Consider the following 21,978-nt stretch of genomic DNA (forward strand, 5'->3'; position numbering starts at 1 on the left):
AGAACCTTATTTAGCCTAAATGGAACAGAAAGAGATTTTTAAAAGATAAAAGAAGGAAAGCAGAAAGAAAAAGGAAAAAGAATTAAAATAAGAAAAGATAAGCTAAAAATTAATCGAATTTTCAGTTGGGGCAAGGTATCACTTAGTTATGCAAGTAAGCAAGGAACTATTTTGTGCTGTCACACTTTGTGCAGATTCACTCTCTGCTTCAAGTAATCTTCTTCTCCTCTTTTTTGTTTTTAATGTTCTTATTCTTGATTTCAAAGAAAAATGTTGTTATTCTTCTTTACTAGTATAAAATGCATATCCAATGTCCGTCATCAAGTAGCAAAATTGAGTGTGTCTAAGATGGCTCATAATTCCAAGACTCATCTCACGTACCTGTCCATCATCATTATCTTGGCATCAGGTAACAATTTCTCATCTTTGCACTGGGGGTTTGGTTACCAAGAAAGTAGTGTAAAAGAAGAACGCTGGCAATTCTAGCCAATCGAAAACAAATTATTGTGCATTCTATTGCATGGTATTGTATGGTATAAAGTTTTTTTATTTCTTATATTCATTTTCTTGGACAGGGTCAAAAATGTATGCAAGTGCCAAAAATATTACCCTAGTGAATGTCTGCCAAGAGACAATATGGCCTGGAATAATAACCCAAGGAGGCAACTACCACGGTGATGGATTTACATTGAAACCAGGCCAATCTGCTTCCTATAATCCTCCTGATGGCTGGAGTGGCCGCATCTGGGCAAGAACTGGCTGCAATTTTAATAACAGCACCAGCTCTTGCAAAACAGGCAGCTGTGGCTCTTCTATAAATTGCACGAGTCCAGGCAGCTTGCCCGTCACAATTGCAGAGTTTACCCTTGGTGCCAACGTAGACTACTATGATGTTAGCCTTGTCGATGGGTTCAATGTGCCTGTCTTGGTTAGACCTTTCAATGGTAAAGGGAATTGCAGCAATGCTGGTTGTGATGGAGATTTGAGGCAAAACTGCCCCTCAGATCTGGCTGTCAAAGACAATGGAAAGGTGATCGGTTGTCGTAGTGCGTGCGATGCATTTAACAGTGATGAGTATTGTTGCAAAGGTGCGTTTGGAGATCTTACCTCATGCTTGGCTTCAAACTATTCCAAGAGCTTCAAGCAAGTTTGCCCTGCAGCATCCAGCTATGCGTTTGATGACCGTACAAGTATCATAACATGTTCCGCCACAGACTACATTGTTGGCTTCTGTGCTTCAAGGTAACTTAACATTTCTGGAGAAAAAAGTTAAGGGAAAGAAATAAAAAATCATTAGCTTCATGTACAGGTAACAAATGCAGTTCTGACTGATTTTTTTTTTTTGGTATATACAGGAATCAAACCGTGTGCTCTTACCATGACAATAAGCTTTTCTGTAATGAATCAAAGGGCTCAAAAGCATTCCCTCAAAGCTGGTGGCAGCTCCTTCTGATGCTTGCACTGCCACCAATATTAAACATACAAGCTTTATTTTAGCAAACCCTGTATATAAGTGGAACCATTGAACTTTATCATGTTTGAGAAATTCCTGTATGATGTTTATTGTTTTGTAATCCTGAGATGCATTGTTTTCTGTAATATTCATCATATTTTTTCCATCTTCTCGAATTGATAAGCAATCCAGTCATGGTTAACTAAGACTATTGATCAATGCCCGACAGAATGCTAAATGGACAACTAGCCAGGCACAATCTTTTAATTTTAATCTTGACACTGCAAATCCCTACTTCTCTTTTGTGGACATCCAAAAGAAAATTGCAACGTTTGAAGAAGCAATTCAGTTGATTAATAAAAAAAGGGGAAATAATGAGAAGTAGCAGCTTACTGGGAATATTGAAGATAATATCAAACAGGATCAGCTTCACGCCTTCATGACATCTGCAGTAATGAAAATGCCTGATCTTGATCCATTTCACGCCGCTGCCAAAGGAATGCACAGCTACATGCTTGTCAAGCTAAAGACTTATTATAACGTTTGGACCCTTCAAGAACTTTACCATTTTTCACTCAGTCCATTAGGACATGGATATGCATTACATACTATAAAGCACGGCAGTCACCAAATGAAGATTTCATCATATAGAGAGGAGAATTTCAAAATCCCCCAACTGAAAGCAGTAACTTGTCATCAATTGTGCAACCGTTTACATGGCATCAACTCTCCACAAATACACATGCGAAATACATGAAGTACTTCACAGAAAATCAAACAAAATTAATAGGAAGAATGAATATCAGCCAGCATGAAACAAAGTTGAAATAGAGAAGAGATGGAACTCCCCTTCAAGGATTTTCCTTTGTCAGCTTTGAATCACACGGCTCGATTAGTAAATAAGGTGTTGTGTACAGGAAAAACCACAGAGCACAACCTGGAATCTCTTCAAATAAAATTTTATGGATTTTGATTCAAGCATGCATATGTCATTATCTCCTAGAAAGATGTGTTAATCATGACTAAAGCATGAACATGTTGCCGTCATGATTAATAAATTACTGCACTTTATTAATATACACAATCTTCTATGCGGAAGGAAAAAAGAAAAGAAAGTTATGTGTGTTGTTTTTCAACTGCAGCGATATCAAATTTCTTCATAACAAAACTGTCCTGTCTGAAAGGCTGTCTATTCTTGCCACTGATCTAACTTCTTTTTGATTGCTTGTTCAGCTGTTTCCCCTCTTTCATCTGTTGCTTTAGACTCTTCACTTTCAAATGGCAATACAATCACAGGTGCTGCAGGAATTGTGTCCCATCGCTCCTTTAAGATAGTTATGAATCTCTTAACCATTTCTCTCCGAAACTCAAGCTCCCGAGTGAATAGATCAAAGAGAAGGAAAGCGAGAATGTACTTGAAAGGAACAATTAAGAGAATAGTTGCAGAAGATAGCAATACTAGGGCAACCTCAGTTGTTATCTGATAAGAATTTAAGAAAATAAAATCTTTTAATTCACAAGGTACAAGGCGGAAATGAACTCCCACAATGTATAAAGGTTGATGTTGATAATTCAAACCATTGCTGTGCCAATATCTGGCAGGAGAAAATAAACACACACACACACCCCCAAAATTTACAAGCTCAGGAGCTCCTGAAAACATCAGCTAACAATTCTTGGCATTTTCATTCAGTTAACAAAGTCTTACAATAGTAATGGGAACATACCTGAGGCTGACCGGAGAGAAAGATTGTGCGTATCTTAAGAAGTGTGATATTCAGATTCTGGAGATAATTCTCCACATCACGCATGGCATCTTTTACAGCTATAATCTTTTGAATAGTATTTGAAGGAGGTTGATCACGAATTGTAACTCTTCCAAAAGATCTACCCAGACGACCTTGCTCCTTCAGCCCTTTTACTGTTAGCATCCCAGCCGCCAAAACCATTAACAACATGGGAAATACATATGACAGCATATTTCTGAGAGGAGAAACCAACAGTTAGCTAAGATTTTAACTATACATAAATGATAATACTATTGACAAGTCCAATCCAGTTCCAAGATTATCCTCAGTCATAGATATTATAAAATAACAACCTAGTCCACCTCATGCAGTGTCAGATCAGAAAATAATTGAGTGACTACGGCAAGAAATGCTAGCATAAAAAATGGAGTTTCGTAGCAAAAAATGGTATAGAAAGAGATCCCTAACACACATGCTTCCATAAACCATTAAAGAGCTTTTCAATTGCACACTATAATAACATAACAATTGTTGAAGCAATAGAATCAAGCAGGAATTCAATCACTCAAACAAAATTAAGTAACCAGGCTGAACATCAAAAGCTAAATGATCACTTAGACAAGAAAAAATTTGACAAAAATAAAAGGATATAAAAACTTGAAACAGAAATTTTATGATTTCAAGTAATCAAAGAATTCAAAATAAAAAATTTATCAAGTGAAAAAAAAATTTCACCATAAGTTTATCCCTACAAACGATAAACGATGACAACCAAAAAAACACATTTGGACTTTTGTCAATGTTCAAGATGTCAATAAGAAATGAGATCAAGTTAACAAGTCTTGCAACCAGCATATCTACCTGAAAATAATAGTATACGCAAACACAAGAAAGGAGACAGTCAGAGGTGGCTCCTCCCAGCGTTTCAGCTTTTCAAAATTCTTGACAGTTATACTCAAAGGAAGTAGAAGTTCCTGCAACAAGGAAATATACCAACCTTTTCAACAACCAATGACATGTAAGATTCACAATGAAGACTACTGCAACTAAAACATAATTGAACAGTATATCCGTGTAGCAGAAAGGTGTTGAAAAAGATATTTACAATTGAGTTCAATGTCGCAATCCATCATTTCCTCCAATTATTCTAGCACAAACATCATTTAAGCTGAATGTTCATTAAAAAAAAACTACATAGATTTGTCAGATTTTCTTCTCTGATTGTTATTTGGGCTTTCTAAGAAACCTTAAAATGGCCGCAAATAAGAACAGATCAATTTGTTAGAAGAGAAAAATATCATGTTTTTGTTGAGATGATAAATACTTTATTCTAATACAGAAAAAGAAATATTAGTTGCCTACTGAACATGACAAGGAGACATTGTGAAATTACCTATGATAAGAAATATCATGCATTGTCTACCGAAAAAGAAATATTTTTTCCCCCTCTTTTGATAAGAAAATATCATTTTATTACAAAGGAACTTTACAAGAGAAACCAAACCAGAGGCCCACTTACAAATCAAAGCCTCTAAAAGCAATTGAATCTTTCTTTACAATATAGCTCTAACCATACGAAAACTAAAAAAGTCATTTCACAGCTGTCAATGAAATTTTGTTGAAACTGATGTTCATAAGGATGTAAGAAATCAACTATTAATCATTAAGTCCTAGGATCTAGAAGTCTTTCATATACTCCAGCTGAACTTTGATCATTGACAATAGCATGGACATAACTTTGAGTTGAAATTTGGTCACTGAGAGAGCAAAAAGAAATTCACAAGTGAAAATAGCAGCTCAAGAAATGCCTATCATTAAATGAATTTCCAGAACATCAACTTCAGTGGAAATTCAGCAAACCAAAAGGAATCAATTTATAAGATTGATCTGAGTAGTTATAACCCAATGAATAGAAGGGCTACTCATCATATAAGGAGAAAGAGAATTTTTTTGTTCTCTCCAAAGAAAAGTAATAATTCAAGAAAGAAAGGGCAGAATTAGCCAAACCTTGAAAAGGTCAATGTTACTGGGTATCCCTTTAACCACTGCAGCATCAATTGTAGCTTGTGTTTTTTCAACTGCCTGGGACTTCTCTTTGCATGTTGCTGCTGCCCTTTCTACAAGAGTCAGACCACCTACAACAAGAGTTTTACTTAATATTACTCCATCTTTTGTTGAAGAGTTCTTCCAGAATACGATGGAAGCGCTGGAAGCCCAAGATGGAGACCTCATCCACTTTTGCAAGTAAACACTTCCATCTATGTCAAACCTGTGATTACTACTTTCATATATCTGATCTGTATGTTTGGCTCCTTCAACAGATGGTTCCACCGTCTCCGTAAATTTAGTAACCAAAGGTCCGCCCCAGTAACTTACAGCTAAAGTTTGGCAAACAACATCACCATAGGGTGCATTTTGCAAATAGGAGAACGGAACAAGTTTGATAGGATCATCCAACAACTTGCGCATAAATTGAAGGGCCTGTAGTCTAGCAATACTGTTGATGGCACTTATTACAGCCCTTTCCTTCCCTTTATGAGCACTATACACATGAAATATTGATGGATCACTCTCCCTAGGCCCGTACTCTCTTATAAATTTGTGTGAAGCAATAACTTCACTAATGAATGCTTGCCACACATCTCGTCTTAATTCACCTCCCAAGTCAACAAATTCTAGAAGCCATGTTTCCGACCTGGATTATCAAGAGTGAAAAAAGTGTAAAACAAACTGCACGTAAATGGAAAATCATAAGTGCCTCAAAACAAATAATCAAGTAACATTAGCAGCTGATAAAGCAGCCATTTTGATTTATGAATTCCAATTACAGAAAAAATTCACAGGTAAGAAAACTTTGTAAAGAAACATGACTGGATCCTACTGACATGAGCTTGCAGGTCCAATCAACAGGGAACTCATCTTGCCACTATATTATTGAAAAATTTAAATTCAACATGCACTCTGAATCAGCAAAGCATTAATTCCAGCTAGCAAGTATCAGCGACACACACAGCCCTAAGGTCATTATTTCTGTGATAATGAAGAAAAACGAAGGAATGACAGGCTTTTTGATCTAATTTCTTATCGACCTCTGTTTTGATTGGCAATGCCTGTCACTGTACAAGCAAGATGCCTGTAATTGTACAAGCACTGCTGCTCCTCAATCACAACTGAAAGAACTGAAGCAACCAACAATAATGAACAAGCATGAAATGAAGATACTCAGTCCTCATAGATGCAAGGCAAGCACATTTCTAAAAGATAAACAGAAGCTATTCTGCATTGATTTTTATTACTTGCATAACATATGCAATCAGTTGTTCACAAACCCTTCTCCAAATAAGCAACCTCAAAGGAAAAGTCTGAAGAAGCTTACTCACTCGAGGCCAGACGAAACAGAGACAGCAGAGTCAAAAAGATCAGAGCCCAAAGGTCCAACTTTTGCTTTCTCCACCCTTAAACCATATCTTGTAAGATCAAACCTCATAGCATCTTTAGGCCCGAGAAGGCCAACTGCCTACAACATAGTTGAGATGAGATAAATGATCAGGATGAAAATACTTCGAACATGATATATAAAGTGCCATAAAACTTTATTACACATTCATAAGCCTGACTGACATTTTACTTAACTATAATTGGTTTTCAAAATATTTCAAAAAGGAAAGGGCTTATGACCAGGTCCAAATCTTTCCCAACTTTACAATCACAAAAACAAGCACTATACCTGTGACGGGCACGGTAGCATTTACTAGAGGTCAAATCTTAAAAATCAACAAATAGACAAGTTGTACAAAAGCACTAAAACAATCTTATTTCACTACTCTATAATAACGCTATCAAGTAAGACAGTTTGTTGATGCAACTCATAAGAAGGTTTAATATTTCACTGATTGAAATTCGCAAGTCAGAAAATGCAACTAGCGTCCTACCAGATTTCATCATTTATAACAAAACAAAAGAAGGGTATTAATAGATATTAAATGTATACAAGAACATACATGCCAAGTTGGTATTGTGCTGCAACAGAATTTATGAATTTTATTTAGAACATTGATCTTTATCACAGGATTTTGGCCTCAAGGAGTCTGTTATAAGCTTATAGTACATTTCAAATTTAAATTATTAAAGTTACATACAATAATTGGGCAATGCAACTCGGTTTTATAGTAACAACAGTCAACCAGTTAAAGGTTGAAAACACATTTTTGGCATGAAAGCTATGATGCTTCACATATATATTGTTTAACGGAAATGCTTTGTACGGAAAAATTTCACGCCTTACAAACATATGCTATGCAATCCAGCAACCTATCAAAGATAAAAAGCACATTATTATGATAGGAATTGAGCAATGTTTTGAACTTAAGTCATTCTAGTCCTGGAAAAAATATCAGGTGTATAAAATCAAAGGAATACTTTTTCTTTTAAGAGTGTAGACTAAACATTTATTTGTGCCATCTAAACAGTAAACTTTCTGCAGAAAAAAGATTAAACACTATGTTATTTTCCTTAATAAATAAGATTATCCTCACATTTGTTGTGAAAATCTTTGGAATTGAGAGGGGAAAAATGGTCAATTGGTTGTTATTATGTACTCCCAGTTTCTTCGTGGAACAAGAGAAAGACTCCTAAGCTCCAACATTACTCAATAGCCAAGTAAACAATAGGAATACCTCGAAGTAGAGTGCTGTATCAGTTAAAGTCACTTTTCCAGGCCAGGCCATGTTGTTCTCCCATTTTATAACTGGCCTCTTCCTGCTGGAAGCGATACATAAGATTCTCTCCGTAGAAAACTGAGGATACTCACGAATCTGGTATGAATTCCGCCCTCCATGTACTCTACATGAAAACCAGCAGGAAATCAGCTACGAAGAATATAAAAGATTATTGAACATATCAAATAAAATGCATATTAACAAACAGCCGACAACAATCTTAAACCACTTGAGATAGCATTCTTAGCTATCGTTCTCATCTTGTCCCATACTATCAACCTAAATGCTTGCAGTCTTGTTCTAGTGTTGCAGTCTTGTTCTAGATAGCTTGAGCTGCAATTGGCAGTCCATCAATCGCCCTTTTACATTCAATTTTTTGTTTAACTGAAATGGATTATGGGAGACTAACTGAAGAAGACTCTTATTATTAGTAGAGTTTTCATAGTATAATAGTCTACGTGCCAAATAGCAAAAATGCACAAAGTCATATCCACAAACTCCAACCACAGTTTGTAGGATGCATTTTGACAAGCAATACAAACAGAACCAAGCCCAAAAGCTAACCAAACAAGATCAGTCAGTAACCTAGAAAACATCAAACACATACGGCATACAAGATTGCATGCAACGAGAAATACATCACTTTTGGAAGGTATCAATGTTTATAGCAAATATGTGAGAGTCGACCAACCATAACATATTCCAAGAATTTTAATTAAAACTCAAAGTTCCCTTATTTCATGAAAACTGCCTGATTGAGTCCCTCTACATTGCGAAACACAAAACGGAGAACATCACACACTAGAAAAAATGCCTGACATCACAATGAATTAGAGCCAACGAGGAAATTACAGAACAAGCAAAATAGAGATGATCATGTAATAAGCATCTTCGAGCATTCAAAAGACAGATAACAAAGTCAGTAGTATCTTTGCAGATAAGGAAAAAGATTATAGTCAAACAGTTGAACCGAGATTTTGAGGTCATAAATGGTTGGACCAAAATGTTAAGGAGAAAATTCAGATCAGATCCAACACCATATAAAAATTAAGTAAATAAAAGTTCTAAAGGAAGTTTGTGGGCTATTGGAAAAAAAAAATTGCTTAAAAAGTTGAGAATGATTGATGTCAGATTGCATTCAATTCTTCTTAAGTTACATATAGAGAAGGTTAAGACAAAATATCATGCAAAAAATGTAATAGACACTTCACTCATAACAGATTACACTACTTTTGTGAATTTAAGTCAATAAAAAAGAAGGAAATTATTTACAATTGAGACCACAAGAGCATTGCATCTCAAATAATAGTTTATCTTTCTTCTATTGACAGTAGTATCAGTACATAACATTAAATTGACTATTTGACTTCATATGAAAACTTTGAAAAGCAAACATATAAATGATATCATGAGGTGTCAAGGAGCTTACTTGAGAAGTTCATCAATATAGGTTAACCACAAGCTTAAAGAGATGCCCTGTTCATCGCCAGCAAGAGCCTCGAAAAGATTATGCACTGTTGCTCGATCAGCCAGACCAGAAATAGCTGGAGTTATACGAACAAAAGCCTCTTTTCCTACAAGCTTGCCCTGGTAACAACCAGAAATAGAAATAACACTTTTAACTGATAAATAGAACAGCAACTGATAATAACTTTTAACTGATACATAGAGTTGCAACTGATAATAACAAGATAAAGCAACAAATCAAACGGATGATATTGTTAATGATTATACGGGAACTAACAATTGCTGACATGATGCATGACATTATCAAAAGTGAACCAACTCAAATTACATATTCGGTTCAAAGTCACTATTCTTCTTATTGTTGTTACTATAATTAACAATTTTCAGTGCTCAAGCCATTGGGCTTTGGTTTCATAGAAATTTCAGGATGCTTCTTGTTTCCTCATTCATGAAAAGTAGGGATGCTGTTTTGTGTCAAGTGTCTCTGGATTCTATGTTCCAGTGAGAAGGCGAAGAGTATGTGTTGTTCAACTCATCAAAGCTGTTCACTTTCATTACGAACTTCTTTTGATTGTTTCATTAACAAATTGTTGTATTTTTTTATAATCATCACCAACAGCAACAACAAGAATAATAACTATAAAGGATCTGAAAAAACAAACCTGAAAGAAAGCTTTGTCCGGAAAATTCTCTCTGTATTCATTTTCACCAGAGGAAGGATTCTGCCATGCCAGCATTGTGATAAATATTAATCTCTGGAAAGCAGGTTCCTGCATACATATCATCCCAAGAAAATGTCAGTACCACCCACCACTTCCAGCTATTGAAGCAAAAGTTTAAAGTGAACAAATTTATTAGCGGATTTTCTTAAGCTTTATGAAGTACATAGCATATCTCGTGTAGGACATAAGAAGAAGCTGTGCCCTTAAAATTTTTATTTAACAATGAAAATTTCCATCGAAAAGGGTGAACCTAACTAAAATGGTTCAAGGATAAAAGAAATCTTTAACATAAAAGTCACGTCTACGAAGTCCACAAACCTTCAAGCATGGATGGATGTCTGAGTTATCCCTCGACAAAAACCTAAAACAGCAATATTCTACCAAATTACGGGCATCATTGTATACAGGTTCAGGAACGAGGGCTTTAAATATCTTCTGCACCTTCTGTCCAGTCAAGCCATTCATCCTGCATATCTTAATTCCAAAATTCATATCATATTTCCAGTGTTCGTCACACAGGCGGAGAAAACTCAGCCAAAATGAAATTGTTTCTCACTATCAGTCACAATGATGCTATCAAATGAAAGTTCAACATTCAAGCTAAGATATTAAAAACGTGCATGCGCACACTTTCACAAAACATACAACTACAAATGTAGATTTGTAATGCACATGGATCCAAACTGTGATAGATGGAATAATTGTTCCAAAATCTCAAGAAAAGTATTGGAGGATGCATATTTATCAAATATCCACGTTTCTTCAAAAGTCAGCAGACATGATGCCTTCTAAGAAAATTAAACCATAACTTTAGAACTACAATTCCAAAGAAATGAAAACTTGCTTCCCCTCTCTGATTCCAAACAGAACATAACTTCAACCCCAAGAATGTAGAATGTAACATCTTCTACAGTAGATCATTAATATATGCGGCCCATTACATCAATTGATATAATGAAAAACTTAATGGCTTAAAAATTTTTCAACTCTGAAGTTTATTTATCTCCTTTGCTAACTGTTGCAAGATATTAATTCAAACCAGAGGAAATTGTACCAAAAATAGAGTTATTAGAATTGATCTAGTTTCCTAGAATAGCTGCGTGTATAGTTGTCAATTAGCTAGGATAGTTTCCTAAATTAGTTCATTGTAAAGCTATATATTTGTACTATTGTATTCTGATCAAATCTACAGAAATACAAGTTATTCACCTATATGGTATCAGAGCAGGAATTCCTTTAATTCCTGGAAACCCTATTGCCGTTCTGCCCTTTGTCTTACCTGCAGAAAACCTAGCCGTTCTCCTACTTTCTTTTCTACCCTAAAATCAGTCCTACCTCTTCATCATGTCCGACGTTGTTTCCGAGTCTACAAACACCCTTGAACAGGCCCAGAATGCTTCTACAAGCCTGCCAACACCTGCTGCTGCGCCGCCTAAAACCCAGGATTCGACCACAGAATCTCACTCCATTCAGATCACTACCATTAAACTGAATGGAGAAAATTTCCTGCGTTGGTCTCAATCTGTGCGCATGTATATCGGTGGTCGGGGCAAGATCGGGTATTTGACTGGAGAGACAAAGGAGCCTGCGGCTGATGATACAACCTATCCAACATGGGATGCTGAGAACTCGATGGTAATGACTTGGTTGGTGAACTCTATGGAGGAGGACATAAGCTCCAACTATATGTGTTATCACACAGCCAAGGAGCTTTGGGACAACATTAACCAAATGTATTCTAACTTGGGAAATCAATCTCAAGTATATGAGTTAACTCTGAAACTTGAAGAAATCCGCCAAGGTGAGGATACTGTCACTAAATATTTTAATTCCTTGAAACAACTTTGGCAAGATTTAGACCTATTTAATGATTATGAGTGGAAATCTTCTGAAGATTAAACACTTTAAGAAAACAGTGGAGGATAACCGTATTTTCAAATTTCTCATTGGTCTTAACATGGAGTTTGATGAAGTTAGAGGCAGGATTATTGGAGGTAGCCGCTTCCCTCTATTGGAGAAGTGTTTTCTGAGGTACGCCGTGAGGAGAGCCAGCGTCTTGTCATGCTTGGCAAAAGGAATCTTGGTAACACTATTGAAAACCCGGCCCTCGCAGCTAGTATTAATGCTGGCCGAACTGCTACAAAGAAACCTGATGAAAAGTCTCGCGTTTGGTGTGATCACTGCAATAAGCAACGGCATACACGAGAGACTTGCTGGAAGATCCATGGAAAACCAGCAAATTGGAAGGGTTCTCATGAAGGCAGATTCACTCATACTCCTGCTGCACATGAGGCCAAGTCTGTCCCCTTTAACAAAGAGCAGATGGATCACCTTCTGAACCTGCTGAAATCTAACTCAGGATTGTTAAGTACACCTAATGCTGCCATTGCTCAAGCAGGTAGTAAATTAAATGCTCTCTCTTGTCATTTACCTGTTTCTTATACTCCTTGGATAATAGATTCAGGAGCCTCTGATCACATGACAAGTTTTTCTCATTTATTTCATACTTACACCCCTTGTTCTGGTCATAAAAAAGTCCGTATAGCAGATGGTTCATATTCCCCTATAGCTGGCAACGGTTTGATAAATCTATCTAAAACCATCTCTCTTGAAAATATTCTCCGTGTTCCTAAACTTAATTGTAATCTGCTATCAATTAGTAAATTATCTACAGACTCTAATTGTCGTGTTATTTTTTCCAAATCCCAGTGCCAAATTGATAGATGGTCTCTACTATTTTGAAGATGAAGAATCTAAGAATAAAGAAGCTCAAGGCTTTAGTAGTATCAGTTCTACTCAGGTTAAGGATCAAATTATGCTTTGGCAGTATAGGCTAGGGCATCCTAGTTTTCCTTATCTCAAAAAATTATTTCCTAGTTTATTTAACGGTTTGAATCGTTCTAAATTCCATTGTGAAAACTGCATTTTATCAAAAAGTCATAGAACTATCGATCCTTCAAGGCCTTATCAAGCCTCGAAGCCTTTTTATTCAATCCATAGTGATATTTGGGATCCTTATAAAATTAATACTTCTTCAGGTAAAAAATGGTTTGTGACTTTTATTGATGATCATACTCGCCTATGCTGGCTTTATTTAATGAAGGAAAAATCTGAGGTTCATAACTTATTTGAAATATTTTACTTGATGATTGAAAACCACTTTCAAGCTAAAATCGGAATTATTCATACTGATAATGGAACTGAATATTTTAAGCAAAATCTTAGAACATTTTTGCAGAAAAAGGTATTCACCATCAAACTACTTGTGCTGATACACCTCAGCAAAATGGTATTGCTAAACGTAAAAATAAACATTTACTTGAAGTTTCTCGTGCTATTATGTTTTCTATGAATGTTCCTCAACATCTTTGGGGTGAAGCGGTTTTAACTGCGTCCTATCTAATTAACAGGATGCCCACCCGTGTTCTAAACTACATTACACCACTTGAATGTTTTAAAAAATATTTTCCTGAATCACGAATTCAATCTAATCTTCCTCTGAAAATTTTTGGATGTACAGTTTATGTTCATATACCTAATAAAAACCAGTCTAAACTTGATCCAAGGGCTGAAGAATGCATTTTTATTGGTTATGCACCAAATAAGGAAGATACAAGTGTTTTAATCCAAAAACTAGGAAAATTGTTGTTTCTATGGATATCACTTTTCTAAAAAATCAACCTTTTTTTCAAAAAATCTCTTCAGGGGGACAATATAGGAGAAGAACGAAATTTTTGGGACGTTATTTCCAATCCCCTGCCTAAAACCGTAGATTGCATTACTAAACCTATACCTCAAAATGAGTTTTTTAATAAAAAGGAAATTGCTATTCCTAATGCTGCTTTTGAAACTGGTGATACCAAGACTATTTTGCCAAACACCGCTGAGACCGCGATAGGGGGAGAAATACTACCTTTTGTTCTCAAGGAACAAGATAGAGAGCTTCTTACTTATTCAAGGAGGAACCATACAAGGAGTAAGAGACCTACTAGAAAGAAATATCTATCCTATGGTAAACTCTCGAAAAAATACAGGTACTCTAGAAACTTCCTCACATAATCTTGTTGTTCCTAATCCTGATGAAATATCTGAACCTACTGTCAATCCTATGCCTGATGTCAATTCTAATGATCATGATATTCCAATAGCAATCAGAAAAGGAAAACGCTCTTGTACTTCTCATTCTATGTCCAAATATCTACCCTATGGTAAACTCTCGAAAAAATACAATGCCTTTATATCTAAAATCTCTAACCTGCGTGTGCCAAGAAACATTCAAGAAGCATTTAATTATCCTGATTGGAAATCAGCAGTGATGGAAGAGATTAATACTCTGAGGAAAAGTGGGACATGGGAAGTTGTTGACCAACCTAGGGATAAAAAAACAGTTGGATGCAAATGGGTGTTTACAATGAAGTGCAAGGCGGATGGAAGTATAGAGAGATTTAAAGCCAGACTTGTGGCTAAGGGGTTTACTCAAACACATGGGGTTGATTACCAAGAAACCTTTGCCCCTGTCGCCAAAATAAATTCCATTCGGGTACTATTATCCTTAGAAGCAAACTATAACTGGCCATTACACCAGTTAGATATCAAGAATACCTTTTTGAACGGGAATTTAGAAGAAGAAGTGTTTATGAGTCCACCACCAGGATTTGAGAAGGTGTTCCGTCAAAACAAGGTTTGCAGACTTAAAAAATCCCTATATGGCCTTAAACAATCTCCAAGGGCATGGTTTGAACGTTTTGGAAGGGCTGTGAAGAGTTATGGCTACAAGCAAAGCCAAGCTGATCATACAATGTTTTACAAACACTCAGAGAGTGGTAAGATATTAATACTAATTGTCTACGTGGATGATATAATTCTAACAGGTGATAATCCTAAAGAGTTGGCAGATCTTAAGGAGAAAATGGCACGAGATTTTGAGATCAAGGACTTAGGTGTGCTAAAATACTTCCTTGGTAATGAAATTACAAGATCAAAGGAAGGTATCTTTGTAAACCAAAGAAAACACATTCTTGATCTTCTCAAAGAGACAGGTTTTTTGGGTTGTAAGGCTGTTGAGACTCCCATTGAAGTCAACTTAAAACTTAATCCTACTAAAGCTGAAGATGTGATTGATAGAGAGAAATTTTACAAGAACACTTTGATGCAGCCTATAGGATACTAAGATATCTAAAGGGAACCCCTGGAAAGGGTCTTATGTTCTGGAAACGGGACAACCTTCAAATTGAAGTCTATACAGATGCAGATTGGGCTGGTAGCTCAACTGACAGGCGATCAACTTCAGGCTACTGCACCTTTATTGGAGGAAATCTCGTTACATGGCGGAGCAGAAAACAAAGCATTGTGGTTCGGAGTAGTGCTGAGGCAGAGTTTAGGTCTCTCGCACATGGAATTTGCGAGGCAATATGGATAAAGAGACTATTTGCAGATTTAAAGATTCCAGTGTCTCTTCCCATAAAGATTTAATGTGATGACAAAGCTGCCATCTCAATTGCCCACAATCTAGTTCTACATGATAGAACTAAGCATATTGAGGTTGATAAGCATTTCATCAAGGAGAAAATTAAAAGTGGGGTAATCTGTGTTCCCTATGTACCAACCGCACAACAGATAGCAGACATACTCACCAAAGGACTACACAAGGGACATTTCGAACTACTAGTCAGCAAGCTAGCTATGGAAGACATCTACAAGCCAGCTTGAGGGGGAGTGTTGCAAGTTATTAATTCAAACCAGAGGAAATTGTACCACAAATAGAGTTATTAGAATTGATCTAGTTTCCTAGAATAGCTGCGTGTATAGTTGTCAATTAGCTAGGATAGTTTCCTAAATTAGTTCATTGTAAAGCTATATATTTGTACTATTGTATTCTGATCAAATATACAGAAATACAAGTTATTCACCTATACTAACCAACAAGTTTAGTATAAAGAATGATGATTGTACTAGGTCCTTACATGGAATTTCATTATACGGGAAGAAATGACTACCCTAGACCACTACTTGTTGTATAGGTTCTATTTCTTTGAAACTTTTTGTAAAGGAAATTTGTTACAGAATTCTATAATTTCTTAAGTCGTTACAACTATCATTAATTAATAAGAATCTCAGACAAATAACGCAAGTTCATAAATCCAATTCAAACCAAGTAGTTGCACCTGCTGAATTGCTCAATTGATACAATAGCTGCTAAAGAGAGATTCCCATTTGGCGTTCTGCCATCAATGGTCTGTTCTGCCATAAATATGTCCTCCATATCCTGAGCATCAAATGCATGTTCAGGAACACGCTTTCCACTTTGACCTGTTTTCACCAGTGTCTCACTGAAAAAATTTTGGGTCTTTGATAGCCATGAGTACAATCTTTCTTGCACGGCATCTGTTGAAACAAATGAACATTAGAACCACATGCCCCACAAACAAAATACAACAAAAGGGTACTCCATAACCTTCTCAGAATCAAAAAGTTTTTTTCACTTAATATGTATCTAATGAACTCCATCAGAAATATAAACATAGGGTGTGTTTGGCAGTGCTTTTTTGGAAAGTGCTTTCCAATTAACACTTAAAAAAGCTCCTTCTTTTCAAGAAAGTCCCTACTATATGTCTCTTCCCCAACACAGTTCAAGTGCTTTTATGACCTCAGAAGTGTTTTTCAGATTAGAGCCCATGAAATGCTTCTTCAAAAGTACTTCAATTGCTTTTTCATCTCCAAAAGCACTTTTTCCTACTCGAACCAAAACACAACAAATGACAGACAGAAGCGTTTTCAACTACTCAAAAGAAAGTACTCTATGAGACTACTAGTCACTTCAAACGAAAAAAAAAAAAAAAAAAACACCCTTACATCTTCTTCGCAGCAAAACAAAATACCAGACGGTAATTAAAAAGCTCAAAAGCAAAAATTAACGTTTACAAAAGCAAAAAAAAAAAAAAAAAGCACTCACGTGTATCAATATCTTTGAGCTTCCATCTATCTCCAAGAGACTGACCCACAACTTTAAACCTTAACCCCTGCTCTGAACAAGAATTCCTCGGAAAATATGCAAACCTACACAACTCTTTATGCCTCAAAACCACAGAATTGGACACAGCTGGTGATGGTTTCAATTGGGTAACTGAAAGTCTTGATACCATCTCCAGTGATTCTGTTCTGTTTTTGCTTCTCAAGATTCAAAGTCGAAGAAGCACATTATTATTCAAATTTAAAGAAGGAAAGTTGATGTACGCAAGCAAAAGTGGGACAGAGCAAAAGCGCTGTACAAGCCACAACCCACGAGGAACACGCCATCGTGGTGCTGTGCTGAGTCAGCAAAGATAACATTATTGAGTCGCCAATGAAGCACATTTTAAAATGTTACTCGAATAAGAGTGTTTAAGTAGTTTAGAATTGAGGTGAGCTACAGTTATTGTGTAAAAAAATTATTATTATAACATAAAAATTAATAATATATAATAAATATAAATTTTAAATAATAATTTTAATAAAATTATTAAAGATATAATAAATTTTTTATTATATAAGTAAAAAATTATATTAATATAACTTTTAAATTACAATAGATAGTGTTTATCGAACACTTTAGTACTGTAATTTTTAAGTTACAGCTAACAATCTACAAGTGACTTTTTTTTATTTGTTTGTTTGTGTTTGGTTGCTTTAGAGAAAATCTAAAATAGTTGCCCAAAAACGCGCTAAGATGGTATTACATTGGACTGGAATAAATTATAAAAAAAATTAGTACATAATCATGTTTAGTGTGATATAATTGTATTAAAACAGTTAAATTTAATCATTATTAAAGAAAATTAAATGTTGTCGACTTAAAAGTCAGAATTCACAGTAGTAAAAATTTTGGGTTGTGGAAACAAATCGAATCTTTCTATCACATGTAAAAGGAAATCTTGTGAATTTATGTCTAATGGGTAGGTTCATGGATCAATCAAATGAATTTCATTTTGTTACGATATAATCCTGCTTTGTGCAAAAAATATGCTAAACATGCACAATAGGGTGAAATTTAAATAAAAACGGTGGGATCAAAGTTTTAAAATGCAAAGAAGTTTCATTTCAAAAATTATAAGAACACAGTAGATGTTTTAACCAATTTCTGAAAATTTCGCTTTGTTGGCCCCGTTGTAAATTATTTTGTTATTGAGTTAAATGTTTTTAGGGTATGAGCAAGGTGTATTTAAATCATATTTAAAAAAAAAGTATTTTCAGAACTAGTTTTTATAAACTTTTGAAAGACTCGCTTCTTTTTTGCTCCTGTGATAGTGAAATGGGGGCATGCACAAAAATGTCGACCCAACATTTTTTTTTTTAATTTTAAAGATCTTATGATAGATTAGGGGTGTTCGCAGATCGAATTTTTTTTAATTGGACATCAATTCATATCCGATTTATAATTTTGTGGATTATAAATTTTTAATCTAATATAATCCACGAATTGGTGAAATTCAATATAAATCCAATCTATACGTCTGTGGATCGTATGCGGATTTGACATAATCTATATTCAATCCACTATTTTGCAGATAAATTTGCAAACTAAAAATTTTTAATCATGTCTTATTCACGAACTAACTAAATAAAAAAATTAATATAAAAATAATTTTACTACTGATTAAGTTCAAAATTAAATAAGATTTAAATAAATTAATTGTTTAAATAAAGCTAAAAAATACATTCAAAATTTTAAAATATAAAACATAAAAAAAATCTCGTTTGTTTAGATCAGTACATGAAAATTAACTGTTTGGAAAGTTATATTGTTTATTTAATTATTTTTATTTTATATTATTTTTGGATAAGACATAATATAGTGTTAATGTAACTATATTTTAACTTATTTATTTATTAATAAGTATAATGTCATATTTATAAGTTTAATTTTTTTATTAAATAAATATTTTTTATTTTTTTACAAATTCATAAATTTTTACGAATTCACAGAAGTAAATACATATCTAATCCACCGACTGTAAATTTTTAAATTTTCGATTCAATCTAATTCATCAATACACGAATCAAATATTTATAAATCAATTTTTTATGAATCAGATGAATTAAAGAGATCGGATTAAATTTTGAACACCACACCATAGATACTCCTTGCGTGCGGGAAGCACAATGCACTCAGTTCAATTTTCTATCCAAAAAAGAATTTCTTAAAATAATAATAAAAAGACGTACATCGCACTGACCACTGTATGTGGAAAATTGTAAAAGTCAAATTTAAAACCGTTCAAATCCTGATCGCCCAACCCATACAATAATACAAATTAGTGGTAAACGTGCATTGGGCTGTGCATTTTTTTTTTTTGAAAAGGGGCTGTGCATTAGTAGGGTTGAATGAATGGCGTCAAAAGAGAAGGGGTAATATTGGAATTGTACAGCTACTCCCAAACGGCACACAAGCACAACACGTGTACATCAAACCGATCGACCATTATTATCGGTTATTACAACAAACTGAATCTCTCCCGCTTCAAAGAGCTTACCAATTAATCATAATAATAATAATAAATGGCATTATCTTCATCATCATCAGCTCTTTGTCTACACTCTGCTACTGTCGTCACTGGCTCTCAATTTTCAACCCCACAATTACTCTTCCCTTCTAGGGTTTCTTTCTCTTACTTCCCCACTAAGCTTAACAACAATTACCAAAACAACCGCAACCTCTCAAGCACTGAATATTATCATTCTTCGGCTTCTCAAAAATGGAGAGCCAGTGTTTCTTTCTTTCCTGCGTTCTTGAACAAAGGGAAAGACGCTAAGGTTCTCAAAGAAGAGCTCCTCGAGGCCATTGCCCCTCTTGATCGTGGCGCCGAGGCCACTCCTGAAGACCAGCAGAGAGTCGAACAGGTTACTATTTGCTTTACTGTGTCGTTTTCGATCAGAAAATATATGCAATGATGCTTTACTTTACAGTTTACTTACGCTATGGCTTTCATGATAATCACCTTTATCCAGTGGTGGAACTGGCGAAAATACAAACTAAAGTAGGCTGTAACATCATATCAGTAAAATTAAGGAGTCAATTGCGGGGTCCATTCCGAATAAATCATAAATAAAGCAGTTTAAAACAAAATTATGTAAATATTGGGGGGCCAAATGTAAAGACCTCCAAGACGTAGGTAATTTCAAGTTAGACCCTTATTTTTCCTCTAATTGCTTTTCAGCCTGGGGGCGGTACCTGCCTCTGCCTCTTCCTCTATCCCTGGTGAAGAAATAATTAGTTGTGGAAAGTCAGTTAAGTGTTTGATAAATTATTATCTGAAAATTGACTTTGAAAAGAGATTATATTTGTTTGGAGAACGTTGTGAAAGTATATAATGACTGAAATAAAATTCTAATATACACTATTTACATTTACAATTAAATAGTTTGTACAATAATATATTTTGGTATCAATTGCATGATTTTATTTTGTCTTATAAAATTGATGCCATGCAGCTATATATTTTTTTATTAGGGTACCTTTAGTGCCTAAGGATTGAACCAATTACCCCGTTAGTCCCTATATTTTAAAAAATTATCGAAAATATTCCCGTTTTATATTCGTTTTCAATTGAGATCTATTTAATTATTTTCCATTTTTAATTTGTTAGATGCTACATTTGTTTTTATTTTAATTTATATCAGTTAGAAATACTATTTTACCCTTGCAAACTTGGATTATGCGGCTATAAGAGTAACGATAGAAATATTTTAAGTAACAGTTAGAAATAAAGGAAATAAGTGAGTAATAGTCCAAAACTTAACAGTTAGAAATAAAGGAAATAAGTGAGTAATAGTCCAAAACTTAGGACTAAAGGAGAATTTACTGATTAATCAAATTTCAGTTTGGTAATGCTGTCATTTTTAAAATAAATATTGTCAGTCGTACTGGAAAAAAATAATAATAATCAACTACAGAGAGGAGTTCAATTAAAACAATTTATAAAATCTATAGTTTTAAAAATTATTGTATGTTCCATTTGGGGGAAAAAATTGTTGCGATTTGTAAAAGCGATTATAACTGTTTGGTGAATTTCAATATCAAACTGTTGTGACAGTAAATAAGGAGTAAAATAGACATAAAAAGATGTACTATTTGCAGTAATATTAGATAGTTTATGGAAGACTATGGAAAATTCATGAAACTAGTAAAACAGCTCATTGTCCAGCTGATAATTTGTTGTGAAAGACCGGTAATTTTGCCTAATACGACCTTGAAAATACTTAATAATATCTAAATAGAAATTTAGTTTTTTTTTTTAAAAAAAAAAACACTTTTAGGCTTTAGCCATCCCAAACTGACCCTAACTTGAATTCGTCTTTGGTCAAGATGAAAAGTAATTTGACACCGAGACTTATTGGCTTATTTTCCCTTGAGCACAGTTTGGCCGTTAATAGGAAATGAAAGGTTGCAAGTCAGTTTTAGCTCCTTTTCTTCGTTTGGTTACTGAATTAGCAGGATCTGGAGAATGAAAATCATTGTCGTTAGTGATGTTTAATTAAAATTGTCATTGGATAGTAATATGCCATTGTATCATCAGACATGGTGCAGGGAAATTTCTTGTTTTTATGCATTCTTTTCCGCTGATTCTTGATATTTATTTTTGAATAGATAGCACGGAAACTTGAAGGAGTGAATCCAACAAAGGAGCCACTCAAGTCTGACTTGCTAAATGGAAAGTGGGAGCTTATATACACAACTTCACAATCAATTTTGCAGACCCAGGTAAGCCAAACCTTTTTTTTTCATTTTGTTTACCAGTGGAAAGTATGATTTATCATCCCCCTTATATTTAGTGTAGAAGTGGCTTCATTTAGTCTTGAGGAGATAGCCTAGTTGTTTATATTTGGTCACCTTT

The 21,978-nt window shown here is 34.7% G+C and overlaps 2 protein-coding genes across 3 annotated transcripts; one reads left to right on the forward strand and one right to left on the reverse strand.

Moving 5' to 3' along the window:
- The first annotated feature begins 246 nt into the window (after positions 1 to 246).
- On the forward strand, positions 247 to 1,599 carry LOC102626578 (pathogenesis-related thaumatin-like protein 3.5). Its single transcript, XM_006493465.4, has 3 exons — positions 247 to 409; positions 576 to 1,242; positions 1,356 to 1,599. The coding sequence occupies exons 1-3, from the start codon at positions 271 to 273 to the stop codon at positions 1,495 to 1,497; spliced, it is 948 nt and encodes a 315-aa protein (XP_006493528.2). The 5' UTR covers positions 247 to 270; the 3' UTR covers positions 1,498 to 1,599.
- A 799-nt stretch (positions 1,600 to 2,398) lies between these two features.
- On the reverse strand, positions 2,399 to 17,375 carry LOC102627135 (uncharacterized). Of its 2 annotated transcripts, XM_025093563.2 has the most exons (11): positions 17,061 to 17,375; positions 16,273 to 16,492; positions 10,427 to 10,574; positions 10,049 to 10,156; positions 9,349 to 9,506; positions 7,878 to 8,043; positions 6,582 to 6,718; positions 5,209 to 5,896; positions 4,063 to 4,175; positions 3,181 to 3,436; positions 2,399 to 2,933 (listed from the first exon to the last, which is right to left on the reverse strand). In XM_025093563.2, exons 1-11 carry the CDS (start codon positions 17,248 to 17,250, stop codon positions 2,643 to 2,645), a joined length of 2,475 nt encoding a protein of 824 aa, XP_024949331.2. In that variant the 5' UTR covers positions 17,251 to 17,375; the 3' UTR covers positions 2,399 to 2,642. The 2 variants fall into 2 exon arrangements, with proteins under 2 accessions (XP_024949331.2, XP_024949332.2); XM_025093564.2 differs by lacking the exon at positions 17,061 to 17,375 and having other exon boundaries at positions 10,427 to 10,582; positions 16,273 to 16,421.
- Between the last annotated feature and the right edge of the window lie 4,603 nt (positions 17,376 to 21,978).

The sequence above is a fragment of the Citrus sinensis genome, chromosome 5, assembly GCF_022201045.2.
Source record: "Citrus sinensis cultivar Valencia sweet orange chromosome 5, DVS_A1.0, whole genome shotgun sequence".
Taxonomy (NCBI): Eukaryota; Viridiplantae; Streptophyta; class Magnoliopsida; order Sapindales; family Rutaceae; genus Citrus; species Citrus sinensis.